General features: G+C 36.7%; 2 protein-coding genes across 3 annotated transcripts in view; one reads left to right on the forward strand and one right to left on the reverse strand.

Moving 5' to 3' along the window:
• Positions 1-266: 266 nt before the first annotated feature.
• ELK3 (ETS transcription factor ELK3) lies at positions 267-11,149 on the forward strand. The gene is made up of 4 exons (XM_072401181.1): positions 267-473; positions 4,572-5,390; positions 6,694-6,816; positions 8,815-11,149. The coding sequence occupies exons 1-4, from the start codon at positions 267-269 to the stop codon at positions 8,911-8,913; spliced, it is 1,248 nt and encodes a 415-aa protein (XP_072257282.1). The 3' UTR covers positions 8,914-11,149.
• A 4,240-nt stretch (positions 11,150-15,389) lies between these two features.
• The window catches only part of CDK17 (cyclin dependent kinase 17), a gene marked incomplete in the record, with an annotated part of 72,250 nt that continues 68,809 nt past the window's right edge, over positions 15,390-18,830 (reverse strand). Inside the window, 2 exon segments of one of the 2 annotated variants that reach the window (XM_072401182.1) lie at positions 15,390-15,774; positions 16,357-16,399. In XM_072401182.1, coding sequence (XP_072257283.1) covers positions 15,589-15,774; positions 16,357-16,399 — 229 coding nt within the window. 2 annotated transcript variants of the gene reach the window in all.

Below are 18,830 nucleotides of genomic sequence, written 5' to 3' on the forward strand. Positions count from 1 at the left end.
CTTTACTAGTCCAGCTTAATACAGGCGAGTATAAGAGCATATATTTCCAAGACCTAAAATAATGGCAGTTTATGTTTACTGCAAACATCTGATTCGATTTTCTAATGATTGGATAGTCATTGGTTCAGTTGACACTTCAGTAATTGACCCTTCTTAGTTAGGGATCTGGGAAGGAATAAGTGTATTCTCTGTACATTAAAATAAATTGCCAATATGAATGTCAGTGTAGTCTCTGTATGTAATAGTGGCATTTTTGTTTTGTAGGTATGGAGAGTGCAATTACTCTGTGGCAGTTTCTATTACAATTACTTCTTGATCAGAAACATGAGCATCTCATCTGCTGGACATCCAATGATGGAGAATTCAAGCTGCTTAAGGCAGAGGAAGTTGCCAAGTTATGGGGACTGCGGAAGAATAAAACCAATATGAACTATGACAAGTTGAGTCGAGCCCTACGATATTATTATGATAAGGTAGGTGTATGTTCTGCAAGCTTTAGGCCAACGTTATACTATAATTTTATATTAAAAAAAGACAGTTAACATACTTTTTTACTCTGCTTCTACTTGGTTACCCATACAGAAAAGAACTGAATTTGAATCTTATTCCTTTTTTTTTTGTTAACTCACACAAGGTTTTTATTAGGAAAACAAATTTACTTTGTCTCTCTCATTAAAGCAGGACAAGTAAATTAGGTTTTCCCCCTCTAATGTATACCTAGCTCTGGTTTAGATCCAGTAGCATTAGTGTGTATTTCTTTTGTGCCATTGAAATTGTTCTTTTTTTGACTGTGATTGTTCATCAGGTTAGGCCAGAGAAAAGAGCAGTTTTCTTTGGAACATCTGTCTAACATATGGTTTCCACATATAATCCTATGCACTGGGACAAAGCATGGCAATAAATATATAAAGCTGTGCAAGTGGATGTCAGCAGCAAGCTAGGCATACAAGGCAAACAAGAAAATACTAACAATAAGGACACCATGTTAGTATAGATAAATAATATTGAAAAATAAAGTAAAACCAAATCTTAAAATAGATTAGTTCAGTATTATGCACAGTTCATTTATTTGGCTTCTTCATTTTCAAAATTTTTCACAGGAATGCTGTTAAACCTAATACATCAACAGATCACTCGTCAGAGAACATAAAATGTGTTCTTCTCAGCCTTTGCTCCATCACCCTCACTGCAATGTGTTGAGCAATCTTCCGCTATACATAGGTCAGCATTTCTTTGTAGGTTTTAAACATAACAGAGCAAGCCCAAACTAAATAGGACTTTTTGAGCAAATATTTTTCACCGGTTTAAAGCGTTGCTTTTTATGTACAAGTCAGCTTGCAACTGAATGTTGAGGACTACAGAGCAGTAAGACAAGCCCTAAAGACCTTTCTTCCATAGGATTTAGTGAACCCCAGGTATAGGTCCTTTTGAAAACTGCAAATGAGCGGATATACTAAGGGTGCAGTAACCTCTTTTCATCAAATGCTGCACAGTGATGGTCATCGGAATATAACAACATTGTTGTGTTATGAAATGATCAACCAGTTCTGGGTTGACCTGACAGATACTAGAAACATATGCAACTTGATATGGTTACCAGTGTATGCTCACCAAAAATCTTTGAATGCGTGAATTATCTTTCACTGTTCCCAAAACACAATAGCTTATTTAGTTAAACACTACAAAGCATAAATTTGATGTTGTTGATGAGATATGTAGCAATTCTGTTTTCAGCTTAAAGTCAGAACACTGAGTTGCTCTCAGAAGAATAAATGATTTGAGCTTCAGTAAAAGGTCTTATTTGTGTGATGTTCAGCTGAGGTTTCAATGTGTCAGCAATATTGAGTTTTAGATCTAAACAGAATTTGGTGTAAACTTTCTTGAGTGTACCAACATGCTTCACACTATAAAGTGAAATACAAATCATCCACCTAAGTAGAAGATATAGCAAATGGTGTTCATAATACAACAAATATTTATGAATTAAGTTTATAGAGTTTGCCAACCCCATTTATATTTTAGATTAACAGTTAGGCAGACAGAGGGTTTTTGGCAAACTTATATTTTATTTCTTATCAATTCTTGATGAACAACACAAGAGTAAAAAAAAATTCCACAAATAGTTTGAGGTAGTTGACAAAATTATGGCCATCTTGCTGACACTAGACAATTCGCAACTAACCAGTGTGCAAAGATAAATGGGCAGCATCAGCATATTTGTACTCTTAGGGTTAATCACACGCTTGCGGAATGGTTTTAAGTGCTGAAATCAATATGAAAATTAAAATAATGCAATTAATGACAGTGCAAATTGATAGGTTGTACCGATCATAATTAACACAATTCAATATATGGTAAGAAAATAGGTTCTTAACTATGTATAATAAACAAAAAAAAAAAAAAAAAAAAAAAAAAAAAAAAAAAACTTTCCTAGATATTTATATATATATATATATATATATATATATATATATATATATATATATATATATATATATACACACACACACACACATATATATATATACACATATTCATATACACACACACAAAGAGGGAAAGAAGTATTTGATCCCCTGCTGATTTTGTACGTTTGCCCTCTAACAAAGAAATGACCAGTCTATAATTGTAAAGGTAGGTTTATTGTAGGTGTGAAAGGCAAATTAACAACAAAAGAACCCTCAAATGATGTGCATTAATGAGTGAAATAAGTATTTGATCCCTTCGCAAAAGATGACTTAGTAATTGGTGGCAAACCCCTTGTTGGCAATCACAGAGGTCAGACGATTCTTGTTGTTGGCCACCAGGTTTGTGCACATCTCAGGAGGGATTTAGTCCCACTCCTCTTGGCAGATCCCCTCCAAGTCAGTAAGGTTTTGAGGCTGATGTTTGGCAACTCGAACTTTCAGCTCCTTCCACAGATTTTCTATGGTATTAAGATCTGGAGACTGGCTAGGCCACTCCAGGACCTTCATGTGCTTCTTGAGCCACTCCTTTGTTGCCTTGGCCGTGTGTTTTGGGTCATTGCCATGCTGGAATACCTATCCATGACCCATTTTCAATGCCATAGCTGAGGGAAGGAAGTGCTCACCCAAGATTTGACGGTACATGGCCCTATCCATTGTCCCTTTGAGATGCAGTGAAGGTGTCCTGTCCCCTTAGCAGATAAACACCCCCAAAGCATAATGTGTCCACCTCCATGTTTGAGGGTGGGGATGGTGTTCTTGGGGTCATAGGCAGCATTCCTCCACCTCCAAACACGGCGAGTTGAGTTGATGCCAAAGAGCTCAATTTTGTTCTCATCTGACCACAACACTTTCACCCAGTTGTCCTCTGGATCATTCAGATATTCAATGGCAAACTGCAGACGGGCCTGTACATGTGCTGTTTTGAGCAGGGGGACCTTGCGGGCTGTGCAAGATTTCAGGCCTACACGGCGCAGGGTGTGTTACCAATTGTTTTCTTGGCGACTATGGTCCCAGCTGCCCTGAGATCATTGACAAGTTCCCCCCGTGTAGTTCTGGACTGCTTCGTCACCGTTCTCATGATCATTGCAACTCCACGAGGGGAGATCCTGCATGGAGCCCCAGACCGAGGGAGATTGACAGTTTTTTTGTGTTTCTTCCATTTGCGAATTATCACGCCAACTGTTGTCACCTTCTCACCAAGCTGCTTGGTGATAGTCTTGTAGCCCAGTCCAGCCTTGTGTAGGTCTACAATCTTGTCCCTGACATCCTTAGACAGCTCTTTGGTCTTTGCCATAGAGCTGGTTTGGAATCTGATTGATTGCTTTTGTGGACAGGTGTCTTTTATACAGGTACTGTAACCAGCTTGGTTTAGGAGCACTCCTTTACAGAGGGTGCTCCTAATCTCAGCTTGTTACCTGCATACAGTGAAGACACTTGGGCCCCTGAAATCAAGCTCTGACTTTTGAGCACTGGGTTTTTGAGAGTTCTTGTGTTGTTATTCTCTCACACTATTCTTCTCGCACTTATCGCTACAATTCCGTAAGCGTGCGATTACCCCTGAGGAAGCCTACATTGGGTGAAACGAGTCAGTTATACCTGTCAAGTATACAAACTACTGATGCTGGACTTATAGGGCAAACCATTGGCCATTTACCTTTGCACACTGGTTAGTTGCGAATTGTCTAGTGCCAGATAGATGGCCATAATTTTGTCAACTACCTCAAACTATGACTTGTGATATTTTTTTTTTTACTCTTGTATTGCTCATCAAGAATAAGAAATACAACACTGCCAAAAAACCCTCTGTCTGCCTAACAGTTAATTTTAAATACAAAAGCATCCACGTAAATGTGCCATGAGCTTTTTGCACAACTATGACTTAGAATAAATGTCCAGATGTTTTAAGGCTTGCAGCCAATATAAATGGACCATAAGGGCCAGAAATGTAAGGGTCTTTCACAGAAACAAATCAGACCTTTAAATGTTTGTATTTCATTGTGTTTGGAAAAAATAAGGCTAATGATCACTTCAGTTACAACAGAAAGCCTTATAAATTGCCCTGAAATCTCTTAACCCATTTAATTATCTGTTTTTTTATTACAGAACATTATTAAAAAGGTTATTGGACAGAAGTTTGTCTACAAGTTTGTGTCCTTTCCAGAAATCCTAAAAATGGAGACGCATGCTGCGGAGATGAGCAGGGAGAGCCTATTGCTGCAGGACAGCGATTGCAAGATCCAAAGTGATCTCCACGAGAGACACAAGCACACCTTGTCCGCACTGAAGAGTGCTAGTCGCAACGAGTACATCCATTCAGGCCTATATTCCTCCTTCACTATAAACTCACTGCAACATCAGACAGAATACAAAGTTATCAAAACTGAAAGCATACAAGATGAAGATGAGCCTCAGGAAGATGAACAAGATGAGGAGGAGGAAGAGGCTGAAGTTAAGATCCCAGTAGAGGAGGTCAGGACTGTTATAAGATTTGTTACAAACAAAACGGACAAAGAAACCATCCGACCCGTCATCTCTCTGCCATCTACATCAGAATCGGCAGCTGCATCTGCTTACTTAGCATCATCTTTGTCTGCTAAAGGATCTTCCCATATATCATCCAATACAACTAGTGTTTCTTCTTCTCCACGATCCTCACGATCTCCATCCTTGTCCCCCAATATATCCTTCCCCAACGAGCAAAGGAGCGTATTCCTAGATTATCCTGACACAAACGAACCATTAAATCTGTCAGCAGGATCAAAAACAAAGCTGTCCTATCACCCACCCAAAGCCAAGAAACCGAAAGGATTAGAAATCTGCTCTCCACCTCTTCTACTCTCCAGTAGTGATATTGGCTCCATCGCACTGAACAGCCCAGCCCTTCCCTCAGGATCTCTAACACCAGCTTTCTTCACTGCTCAGGTAAAAAAAAAAGGGTTAGTCAAGAGAAATAATACAGCAGCATTGGATATAATATAATCAGTAGAAGTGGAAAAAATACCTTAAAAAAAAAACAGGTGACTGTAAATGTTCAGGGACAACATACAAATATGTATCTAGTAAAAAAAAAAAAAATAGGCTCCCCAAAGCACTCTCTGAAATGTTACACAAGGCCAGATATCTGAATTCTATCTATACGGTCTACCAGTTCATGACTGCCCTAAACAGGTCATGATTGTTCTGATGATAAAGAAATCATTCTTCTTTCTTGAAGCTCATCAGTGTAAACATATTAAAATTGTTGGAGGAGAAATAGAAATTGTTTTACAGGGCCTTCATGCTAATGCAAAGTGCAAGATATAATGTTCTTAAAACATATAAGTGCAGTGACACAAGTGTCACATCTATTGCAAACTTTCCCTGAACATGGCCAAAAGCCATTATGGACAGGAACTTAAAAAGAAGGGGTCATGGGAAAAAAACACATTTTATAAATCTATAAAACACATTTTTAACATTGTCCAAAGCCAGTGAACTAAAGTTAAAGTGACCAATTTCACCAATTACAACAAATATATAGTCACTTACCTAGGGATTACAGATTTTTTTTTCTTTCAAAAGTCACTGCACAGACCATGGTATAGACCCCTGGTGCCCAAACCAGCAGTCTCAGAGGATGCATATGGCCCTTTGGCACTTATTTTGCAGCCAGTATAATCCCCGTGGACACCATTTAATGTTTTGGTATGAAATAGGACGACAGGTTTTTTATACTGGATTCTATTAGTTAAAACTATCTTACTTTTGATGCAACTTTATGTTTAACTTTATTATCTTTTCCCTCTTATCCTCTTTTATGGAAATCCAATCAAAATGTGGAAGCATTGATTGGAAAAATGGCTGTAATAACAGTCTCATGTAATGCGATTTCTGTCTATGGCTCTTAATATATGTCCCCAGACTTCATTCCTACAGCTTGCTTACCCACTTTTTGTAGCACCACAATCATTGTATATTATATTCTCCCCTTGGCTTTACAAGGTTCCAATGCAAAACCCAAATCAAATATATATATATATATACACAAATAATTATATTTTTTTTAAATAATTTTTTTTGTTGAAAAACCAAATGGACAATCTTTAATACTTTTGGGGGAGGCTACATAAATCCGTTATTCCAGCTGGCTTTAATTTTACATTCAACCTCTTATGTTGATTAACCTGAATATTACAAATATGAATCCTATTTGTATGATAAAAGCTTTTTTTTTTTTTGTTTGCAGACTCCCAATGGGTTACTGCTAACGCCGAGTCCTCTATTATCCAGCATTCACTTCTGGAGCAGTCTTAGTCCTGTAGCTCCATTAAGTCCTGCCAGGATGCAAGGACCTAACACATTGTTCCAGGTAAATATCTGAAATGTTTGAAACTAAGTTTAAAATTACTGAAACATTGTCCCTGATTGAAAATTGGGATGACTCAATTGATGAATAAACAGAGATCACTGCTCCAATTTATTTAGGCCACTTACACTATATAATGTGCATGGTTGCTGTGTGTTGTACACAACGCACAGCCATATGCACAGAAACAGACAGATATACATAAAGCAGTGCATTATAGTAACACACTTCAGCACATTTAGTGGGATGCCACGTTTCAGAAGCTGAGAGACAGGGCCTGATTTATTTTAAACCTCTCCAAGGCTGGAGAGGATACATTTTCATCAGTAAAGCTGGGTTATCCAGCAAACCTGCAATTCATTTATTTAAAGTCATTTGCTAGAAAATGTTTTGAATCCTGGACCAGATCCATTCCGGGTTTGCTGGATCACCCAGCTTTATTGCTGAAAGTGCATTTTCTCCAGCCTTGGAGAGCTTTAATAAATCAGACCCACAGTGTATCACACACAAAGTGAACAAGAGCTTCTTGTAAGTGTACAGTTTTACAGCAGACTCCCTTCACCAAGGATTAAGAGACCCATTGGCTGCAAATAAAATGACAAATTGTTAATATGCAATTACTATGCAACAGTTTCCTAAATGTTTTCAGTCCTGTTAAATTTAACCCTGCAACTTTCAAAAACTCCTACAAATGTTTTGAATGTATTGTATTTTTGTTGATAGGGAAAATTGTAGTTATTGGTTCGAGATTCTGTTGTGATCCTCCTAAGTTTTATTTGCATGAAAGGAATCTGAGATAATAAATGCTTGGATAAAATCTATGTCAAATTTATTCTACTCAAATAGAGCATTTTATTTGGTTTTAGTCCTATAAAACTAGCCATATACACTAACTTTAGATATACATTACTAGTACTGGGTTTACCCCCTACTGTCTTCAAAACTGCTGTAATTCTTGGTGGCACCGTGGTGCTGGAAACAATCCACCAACACATCCAAAAGGTGATCTATTGCACTGAAATCTGAGGACTGTGAGGGCCATTTGAGTACAGTGAACTTATTGTCATGTTCAAGTAACCAGCCTGAGATGATTGGAGCTTTTTGACATGACACATAGGGGCTGAAAGTGTGGCAAGAGAATATCCTCCACACCATCACCAGCCTGAAAAGTTAATACAATGAGGATTGTTTGCTAATGTCATCTAAATCCCTTTTTTTCTCACTCTGATACCCAGTGTAAAGTTTAGCAGGTCGACTTATACAACACTTCTGAAGTCTTATGGTGTTCATGCCTGAACAGTTTACAGATGTTGAGATGGCCCTAAAAGGAACCTAACACAATATTAGGCAGATGGATTTTTTATTAGCTTTGAGATAGATTGCATCATAAAAACAAATCAAGTGGTATTTTGGGGAGAGTAAGAGGTCAAACATTCAGGTTATAAAGATAACCATATGGGTTATGTGGCACAAATGCCAGTTCTGAGCCTTTCCTGTCCCTGAGAGGTGTTAGGACACAAAATGTCAAGGTCTCGGAGGCAGTGTTCTCCCCAGCCTCTTTTAACCGGGTGCACCACCCGGCACATTTCAGTAACCACCCAGCTGTTTTTGGGTGATTACTGAACAGTTGGGTCACAATACAGGGGCTGCCATCCACCTAAAATTTCTTCCCACCCTGCATAAAAAAAATTCTGGGCTGAGCACTGCTCGGAGGTGTTTGCTTACAATGGAGAATTTGCTGCACATTATAAATTTGTAGCAGAGCCACTGTGTGATTGCCAAAGCTTAGAATGACAAAATTTACTTAAACTGCATTTATTCAATGATCGGTTTGTGCTTGACTTGAATCACTGAATACTTAACCTGCTTAAATTCACAAAAACTGCTGTAACTTCAGAAACTGTAATGCAAATATAACCCTAAGCCAACAATCAAAACATAGAGGGTGTTATAACATACAAGGCAATATAAAACTAACTTTTTAAATTTCTTTCATTCAAGTTTCCGAACCTGCTGAACAATCATCTGCCAATGCAGCTACCAGGGTTGGACAGAGCATCATCACCAGTGCTGCTATCATCAAACTCACAAAAGTCCTGATAAAGCCTAAGTGCCCTATAGACTGGTCAAATGATGTAGTAAATAAACATAACTTGGCCTGGAGTTTACCAAGAGACTGAACACTACACAGAAGAATCCACACTGAAGCACCCACTGGCAGACACCGTTGTCTGGTTTTGGTAGTACAAATTCTCAAATTCTTTGTCACTGGGATATTTCTGTGCTACTATGTGTAGTTAGTATAAAGCATGTTTAGAATATGGTTATTGAAGAGAAACTCTCCTAATAAGGTCGGGAAAAAGGAAGATCATATTGCTAATCAAATATTGGCTGTTAAGGTAGAGGGACATTTAATGTCCAAGAGTGTTCTGGATGTGTTTGTGTGATTTGTCATTCGGTTTGCCCAGGGTCGGTAAATGTACATTGTGCAATATGTGGCATATGTACGTATATAGTGTTACATCTGCTGTTCTGTTCCTTGGCCTTCTGCATGGCTAATACAGACAAACATCTTGTGCCAATGTAATCATAACTTGTTTAAATGTTGTGTGTGGAATATGGGATGTTAAAAAACCTCCGATCTAAATATCTCTTGAAAAGCAGTAGCTGGCTCTACACTTTAGCACCGGAGGTAAAAAAAAAAAAAAAATCAGTTGAATAAAAGGTTTTACATTCCCCCCTTCTGGTGCCAATAATACTCTGGTCTGGGTCATTGTTTATTGGGGGGGGGTAAAAAAAACAGAAACCCCTTCACTGACAGAGCAATTTTCTTTAGTGCTCACATATGAAATTGCACCAAAACCCCCAAAATATCATATAATATCTTATAAGGCAAAAGCCCTGTATAATAAAATAGTGGTGAATGCATTTAAAAGTATACAATATTTACATACTATTTTAGTAACAAAACAGTTTTATTGTAGTGCAGAATTTGTGTGCTAAATTTGGAAAATCAGTGTTCAGCAAACAAATACCAAATATGTCAAGCCTAAAAATTGCTTGTGCCTGTGAAACAGCAAAAACTGAAAAAGATACCCAAAACTGTCCCAAGGCTTTTCCTAAAATTAGAGTTAACCACAAACCATGGCCGTAGATTTATTGCGGTCATCCTGGCATGTATGGGGAATACTGAATATGTTATGCAATCATTGTTTCCATACACGTGTACCACAAAATGCGGGCAGCTTTTAATTTTTTTCTTCACTTTTTTTCCAGCAAAAGGCAGCAGACAAGCCCACTATGTTATAGCACAGTAAAGGTGAAACTACTTCTCAGAGGTAACCCATGCACTCTAGCAGTAGGCCAAGCACAAGCATGATTGTCTTCAGCAGAAGGTTTTCTAGCTCTGCACCTAGACATGGTTAATGCTGATGTACCACTGACATTACAAACACCTGGGAGGGATAGACAAGCATGGAACACATGGCAATGGTGGCACTTTCATCTACATGTAGCAAGTAAAGTCATCTAAATCACTTCCAGAAATCAGCAGCACAGGGTAGAACCATAACCAAACTCTGTAGTAAGTGGCACTGAGCTACATGATCATAGTTAAATAACGCTAATCATTATAGTTTTACCAAGAAAACAATGAAAGCCACAGTGTACACAAAATTTTCACATGTGAGTGTTAAACAGAAAATGAAGGGCGATCTGCTCAGTTTTTTTTTTTACATTTCCAATTCCACCATTGACTTTAATGGAGTTTTACAGCACTGTTTCAGATTATTCTTGGGGACTAGAGTAATGTTAGATCTTCATGTCAAAGTTTCAGACCATCCAGCTTGACGTTGTAGGTGTTACTACTCACTACACAGTAGTGTTCCTGTTGTATAACCCCAATATGAAATGAAATAAACAAAAACCACGTAGGACTACATTTTTTTTGATATATGAAGTATTTGGCAGGTTCTATGAATCTTTTATTATTCCCAAAGTGTTATGCATTGTCCAGACATCTTTCCAGGTCAATCATTTTGTAAATGAACGATGTAAGGCTCAGCTCCTCCCCAAAAATCTATGTTATGCACTTGAGCTTTTGTAAAGTATAACCGGCTGTGCCTTTTTTTTTCTTTGCATAAGATTTTGTAAATGTTTTATATATTTTTGCATTATGGGAAAACTTTAGGAAGATATACCTCTGTTAGAATTTCTATGGCCATTTCCTAATACAGTATGTACTCTAGCTTTGTTTATATTTAGTGCTTTTTAAGTGTATTGAATTTGTCTTATACAAGGTTTTCCTTTTGTAGGGAATAAATGAATAAATGTTTAATCAACGAGTCTTTTTATATCATTTACAAATACCACATATTTTTTGAAGGTATACATTTAGTCAATGACACCCAGACCTTGCCAAGTAGACACAGTGGCCCTGATTTATTAAAGCTCTCCCAGACTGGAGAAGATACACTTTCACCAGTGAAGCTGAGTGATCCAGCAAACCTAGAATGGATCTGGTCCAGGACTGAAAAGATTTTCTAATATTTTTATTAACAAATTACTTTTAGAAAATCCATTCCAGGTTTGCGGAATCACACAGGTTCAGTTAGAAGGCTGGGAGATAGATCCTTATAGATACAAACTGCAAACCTGTGCTATATGACAGGGGTCCCCGGATCACAAAACATGAATTATGTTTTCACCTATTGCATTTCAATGTTGTGCTTCCTATGTATGTTTGCTGGGAGTTCATGTTCAGCTTTATGTTCATACAGAACTCAATAGTTCACAATACATTTTAATATTTTTAAGAACCAGTTTATTTTTTTAACCTGGACAATTTTAAAAAACACCGTAGAAATCAGCACCACGGGGTGAGGAGGATAAAAACAGAAAAAGGGTAAAAAATAAAAAACAAAAAAAAAAGTTCACAAGTTTCTCGATTGTACAAGAAGTTCTTATGGAAAGTGCCTTACAACAAAGAAATAATTTTCTCCATGAGTTTCAAAACAAGACTAATGTATTTCACAGAATATTTATACTTCAGAAAGTACAATATTAATACAGGCTTGTCAGTTTTAAATAAACAGCAGTTAGCGCTACAGAAGTCTCTTCCCGTTCTTAATTTAAAACGATTTACAATTTCTAAAAAAGTAGTAGTGGTCCAATATTTACTGCTAGTTTAACATGAGCTTGTCTTTGTCTAACAAAATCAAAGTAAAGAAAATTCATGTTTAATATACTGGTTATATAAATGAAACAAACCCACGTGTTCCACAATCACTATTCACAAATAAAAAAAATAAAAATAAAGGTCACGTAATACTGTTAAATAAACTACAAGTTTTTCATCGGAACAGAAGTGGTAAGACCCTGAACGTGGGTGCATTAAACAAAAGCAATCAAATCATCCAGGATAAACCAGGCGGAGATCACATGACCACATGTTTTGGGGAAGGGAGGGGGTGTACAGTGTTGTATAGGTAAGCACAATACATCAGATGCTGCTGCCATCAGGTATACATACCCCCTTAAATACCAACACCAGCTCAAACAGTTTTGCAAGATTTTGTAAATAAAATAACTAAACAATGAAAACAGAATTTTAAAAGCCTGAAATATGTCTTCCACATGTACACTTTGTGACCCATGCACCTGTAGAGAGAGACTAAACTCTGAAAGCTGTGCCTAAAAAGTAGGAAGAAGGTGAAGGTCACATGGATTGCTTGGTCTCTTATCTTCAGATCTTTGCCCATTGCTGACTTGCCATGCCGTGCACAATCTCTCAGAGGTGATGTACATCTTGGTAGAGGCAGGGCTTTGTATTCATATGTCACAGCCTCCAGCAACAACCATAGCACAATGGTGACAACACCAAATCCCACTTCAAATGCCCTGAAACTAACAGTCTAGGACAGCGGTACCTTAGATCTCACACTACAAATATACAGCTGTAAGAATGTAGATATAAGAGCGCCTGGGCACATTCACCTACAAGGAACTCCACTGCTATTTCTCATGAGATGAGCCAGGCCCAATAACATCTTAGGCCCAATAACATTGTTATATTATACCAAATAAAACCTTCATCTGAAAGTAAACACGTCTGGTGAATTCCTTGAAAACAGGATGTATTTACCAAGATTCTTTAATCGAGGCTGTTCTACTGATAAAATCAATCCTCCCAAAACAGGATTTAACAATGGACAGTGGATGTTGGTGGGTTTGATATCTTAAGAACACCAGCAGGGTCATTTTGTTCTTGTATTACTGCACATTACACAAAATGCAGTAGGAGTGTTATCTATTTATAATGAAATAGACATTTTTAACGGACTTGCCTTTCAAACGGTTTAAAGGATTTTACAAAAAAAATGTCACTGGTACTCTATTTTAATACTGTACCAGAGACTCAACTTTTGCATTCTAATTTATCTATTTGTGACTAGAAATGGACCAATTTTAAAAATACCCTGGGAAGGTATGTGCACTCATTCACTTTTTGTCTACTACCCAAAAACCATTACTTAAGCAGACAGCTATAAATGAATTAAGGGAAATCCACAATTTCTATTAATGCTAAAATGATTGTTATCCAACCATGTAGGAGAGAAAATGCAGGTAGATGACCATGTACATACCTTTATACTATTAACCAGTTGCCCCTCTTTCATAACATTGCACAATACTTTCTTCATTATTGGAGGTTTTTTATTAGATGTTTCACCATTAAAATTGTTTAAATAAACTTGCAAATGGATCTCAACAGAATCTGGTACTCCATAAATAAATATATATATTTTAATATTTACTATGCTGGTCATTACTGGTTACTTAGATTGCAATAAGACAGTCTACTATACCTGTGAACAAAAATCCAGCTCAACATTTGGGTGGATAAAGTTTTGTACTTGCACTTGTTTTTATTATTTGCAATGGATTTACCATCTGGTAACAAAACCCCTTTAATGACAGCTGTACACCTTGAACTCAGATTGTACAGTCTCTTTTAGATTTACCACCAAATATGCAGAGAAGAGTCTGCCTGAATTACTTGATATTTGAATTAGATGTTTGAAAATATAAAAATGGCCACATGTCTTCCAATCTAAATTTACAACCTCCTATAAATGATCAAAACATGACTCTAAACAAGACAACTATTTAGGTAGGCTCTCATACTACAATCTGGTTGGTAACTTTAAAAGAGGCTATAATATGCATGGCCAACTTGAAGGAGATTATAACAATGTACAGCCATACGAACTCTCAGCAATAAAAAAAAATATATATAGAAATCTGCAGGCCTGAAATAAAACGACCCCACTTTTGTCAGGTCAGTGTCAACAAACAGTCCTTAGTCCATTAGAAGTAAAAGTTGCCATAGAAGCTTCCAATGTACATATGAAACTGTGATAGGAAAAACATCTTAAAAGAGCATGCTCTGTCGTCTGTTCTTGCAGTGCCCTACAAGAGACAAAAGAAAACAAGATGGACGATGTTAGAATAATCAAAAGTATTAGGTGATTCAAAAATGTTCATCTGTTCCGACTAAATTATTAAATAAATTAATACAGTGATGCACAAAAATTTGTGAACCCTTTATCAATTTTTTTTCATGAAAATGTCCTAAAAAACATTCTTTGCCACATGCAGATATACTATTGGATCATTTTTTAACAATAAATACATGACCAAATATAATAACACAGGTCAACAAAAAATGAGTTTTGATAATCATCATAAATCACAACAAACTTTTCTAAATCAGTTTTTCGAGCAGATTTCAGACCTGTTTCAGATCAGTTTTTCCCTAACATGTACAGTTCTGGAGTTATGAGTATTATTATACTTCACATTGTCAGTGCATGTATTTTGTACTAAAACGTAAGCACCATTGAAGTGAATGTTAATACATCTTCAGTGTGAAGTAAAGTAAGGCACACTGTGTTATATATCTACTGAACAGTGTCAGTCAGGTATCATTGTTTCTTCAGAAATGCTTAGAGTATGATTTTCTTGGGTACTCTTTGTCTGTACTGTCGCGGTACAGCATCCAGCAGTAGTCAGCCATCATACTTTCATTCCAGAAACCTTGGTAGCAGTGCTCCATTAACTGAATGTCCTGGTGAAAACATTTCTTCTTGTTCGTCACTCACCATACCAAGATTTTCCGGGAAGAATTCTAGATGTGAGTGAAAGAAATGTATTTTTAATGACATGCGACAACCCAGTGTCTGGTATGAATCAAGCAGATACTGAACTCCTTCCTTGTATGCAGGAGACTTATGGAAATGTTCACACATCCACTTAAATGTATCCTAAGCTTCTAGCTCAGCTTCTGAGATTGTTTGAAAACATCATCCTGCAAAACAGATGATCTGTGGCCCAATAAATATCCCTTCCTTCATTTTTGCAGTGCGTATGTTTGGAAACTTCTCAACAAGGTACTGAAAAGGTGGCAGAAATATTTTATGTAGATCAACCAGAGGCAGAAACTTGACACCAGGCTTAAAGGTATCTCTTGGTAGCCAATCACGCTTGACATAATGGTCTCATAAAAAAGTATAGAAAAACTATTCATGAATATTCTATTTTCACAAAGGTAACAGAAAGGTAATTCAGAACATTTGTAACTATTTAGAAAATTAAGGACGTATGATGACTAGCAATAATTTGATTTTTCTATGCAATAGGTCCACTCCATACAACAAAACAAGGACCCCTTCCTTTCCCCTTGTTGGCCAATGTTGGATTTCTCCTGTAATAGGTCTACAGAGAATACTTACAGCATTCCCCAACCTGAAACAATGGATTAATTTTTTTCTCACCAGAGGTACTATCAAGAATTAATTTAGCGATCTTACTTTCTGGCAAGCTATTTATTTTTGTTCCAAGACTTCTGAAGTAAGCATGCTTCATGGCATCTTCTGCTGAAATTCGCTTTTTAGATTCATACTGTAAAACATAAAATAAACTAATTATGAAACACTGTAAATATTGAAGGTAAAATCTGTTGCTATAAGACAAAAAATCAAAGCAACACCTGTATGCTTAGGGTGCGAATACATATAGAAGACCAAGGGATGCCCAACAAAATTACACAATATAAATTAAAGCTAGTCACCGTAACAATATAAACCTCAATGCAGGGCACAGTATGAAATCCAACAGTAATGAATAATCTTTAAATTCTTGGTAGAAGTCAGACAGCCATGACAGTACCAGTCATGTACATTGGCCACTGGTATAATTCTGCATGGATCACAGTATCTGTGGCTTAAGACAGGAGCTCCAAATATTCAAAGTCTTACATAACTGGACAGTGGTCTTTTCACTACAACTAAAGCTCTACTTTAAGAACACAGAGAAACTGTAAATTCTACTTTAAGGAATGTAAGGTACCTCATACCTCACTTTATATGATAAAATTACGTTTAATATTTAAATTCAAGTGGGATGCTTGTAAGAAGTCATTGTTAAGTGTTACCGCACATATAACAAATAAAACAAAACAAAACATTGAACAAATGTTCTTACCTGAAGAAACCGTGTTAATAATTCAATTCCTTCAGAATCTAACCTAAAATAAACAAACGTTTAAATGTTGGCATTAGAAATAGAACATTGGCATAAGAATTGCATGGCACTTATTCAATTTATTCAGATTTTTTTCAACTTAATATTCAGATTTTGTATGTAATTTTTTTTAAACATTCTTAATTAAAAAAAAATACATTAACAACAACATGTTGGCAAATAGGGAAAAGTGTTCCAGAAAAGAAAAAAAAGTGCCATACCCCCCATATCCATTTAGACACATCTATGCAATAAAGATAATCTGATTATATCATGAACACACAGAATGCACACAACTTGCAATTGCAATGCAATTGCAATACAGAAAGCAAATAAAAGCTACCCAATACAAGGTAAATTCTTACTGAATACTGGCAAGAAGGTAATTGGGTTAATATTTGAGAAGAGCAACCTACTGGCAAACACCACCACCAATTTAGGGACTTGTAATATCTGGATCAGCTTAAATGAAACATAAAGCCTCCAGTGTGAGATTAAAGTTAATAGGGAAAAAAAGGGCAGCATTGACAAGTACCATTGGATATAAGAAAAAAATACTGGGAATAAATGGACTTGATCCTGTAACATCATGCTTTCTTCCAACCCCACCATTTCCAAGGTCTGTTTCCAGGCCACTTGGCCTAAAGTCCTTCTCAGCGTTAGTAGACAATAACATATACGGACTAAACAAGCTAAATTAATCCAATTGATAACCCTGGTACTGTTATTGCTAGCCTCCCTAGATGGCATAACCCAACCATAATGTACAAGTTTCTGTAGAACAAACAAAAGGTGGGATACCAACATTCTTGTATACAATTTTAAGTCCTGGTTCAATAAAAATTTAGCAATGACAGCGTGTTCATTAATTTAATTAGTTTAGATTAGATTAGTTTAAAATTGGAACACACTGAAGAATCCTCGCCATCCTTCGGGATCATGGACATATAAGCCTGAATAGAGTACAGGGGGAATACACCACCAGTCACTAAGGAATTATAGATCAATAAAAAGTGAGAGGGACAAACCAGTTAGTTTTTATTAGCTTCTTGCAGTACCTTGAAAGAAATGAGAACCTCAAAGGGAGATGAGAATTAAGGAATGTATGATTGGAGTGGATAAGAATGTATAGTGTCCACTCTGGAGGATGGAGGAAAAAGAATGGTCATGTGGTGGATAAACCTTTATGTAGAAAATGCAGAAAGTAACCTCAATGTATTGGTGAGGAATATTCTCTGACTCACCAACAATCTATGAAATAAAGGTGCCCTCCTGTTGGCAATGGAGGTGATTGTCCCGCACGTTATTGCTTGTATTACAAATTATAGACCTGTGGCACTTAGCCAACAATGTAAATTTTTAAATAATCATTGAAAATGAAAAATGATCATTACTTCTGATTTAATAGGCAGGGACTGGCATGTTCAGGCAGCACATCCTAAGAGCTGTGTTGCCATGGAAAGACAAGAACAGACAACTTTACGAGTCATCAATGGGCTCTAGACTGGCCTATAGAGCTAGAACTGGCACCAAATGTTCTGCATACCCATTTGTAGCACACGTCCCTTCCCATAACAAAAAAAACCTGCAAACATGTCACTTGGCTGAGTGTTAATGTGTGAATATGGATACTAAATTTTGCAACATTTATACCAAGGTGGTAGTAAGCAGTTATGGAAACTGAACAACTATTTACTCAAACTGCATGGTGTATATTCTCTCATATTGAAATGCTAAAACAGTTACTGTTTTACAGCTTACTGGTCCCTTGAATATTAGGTAAAATAATAACTGATTTTATAATAAATGTCATCAATTTGTGATCTTTGCCTGGATTTTTTCTGAGGGGTGTAAAAACACATTAAAATAAATTTTGTATTTTAATAAACCTCAATGTTCCTCGTTACCCGTTTTTAATGTTGGGACTTGTGAGGTCTCACAAAGTTGCCATGGTAACTACTTGGGATTCAGAGAGCTGCATACAGGCTGCCTTTGCATGGTAACAGAAAGCTAGCTCTAATTTATGCTCCACACATTCCATCGGTGGATAATCACTGCCACATAATGATCAACAGAAAAATAAAATGAGTTTCCATCCCAAAATGATCTTGAGTTTCCATCATACCAATGCATGCACATGAATCTAAAGGAATAGCATATCCATCTACTTAAACACAACACATAAAAGAGCGCATATGACAAAGGTGGGAGCTTTCAATCAGTTTCAAGACATCCATCGAAAATGAAAATGTAACAGGGGATTTAACAGATTTGTTTATACTTGCTGAAGCGTCACAAACTAACACTGTGCAGTTATACATCGATGCAAGTATTTAATATTATTATCACCATCATCTTGTATTTATCTAATGCGGACATATTACGCAGCCCTTTACTAAGTCCATAGTCATGTCACTAACTGTCCCGCAAAGGGG

This window comes from Pyxicephalus adspersus, chromosome 2 (genome assembly GCF_032062135.1).
Source record: "Pyxicephalus adspersus chromosome 2, UCB_Pads_2.0, whole genome shotgun sequence".
Lineage (NCBI taxonomy): Eukaryota > Metazoa > Chordata > Amphibia > Anura > Pyxicephalidae > Pyxicephalus > Pyxicephalus adspersus.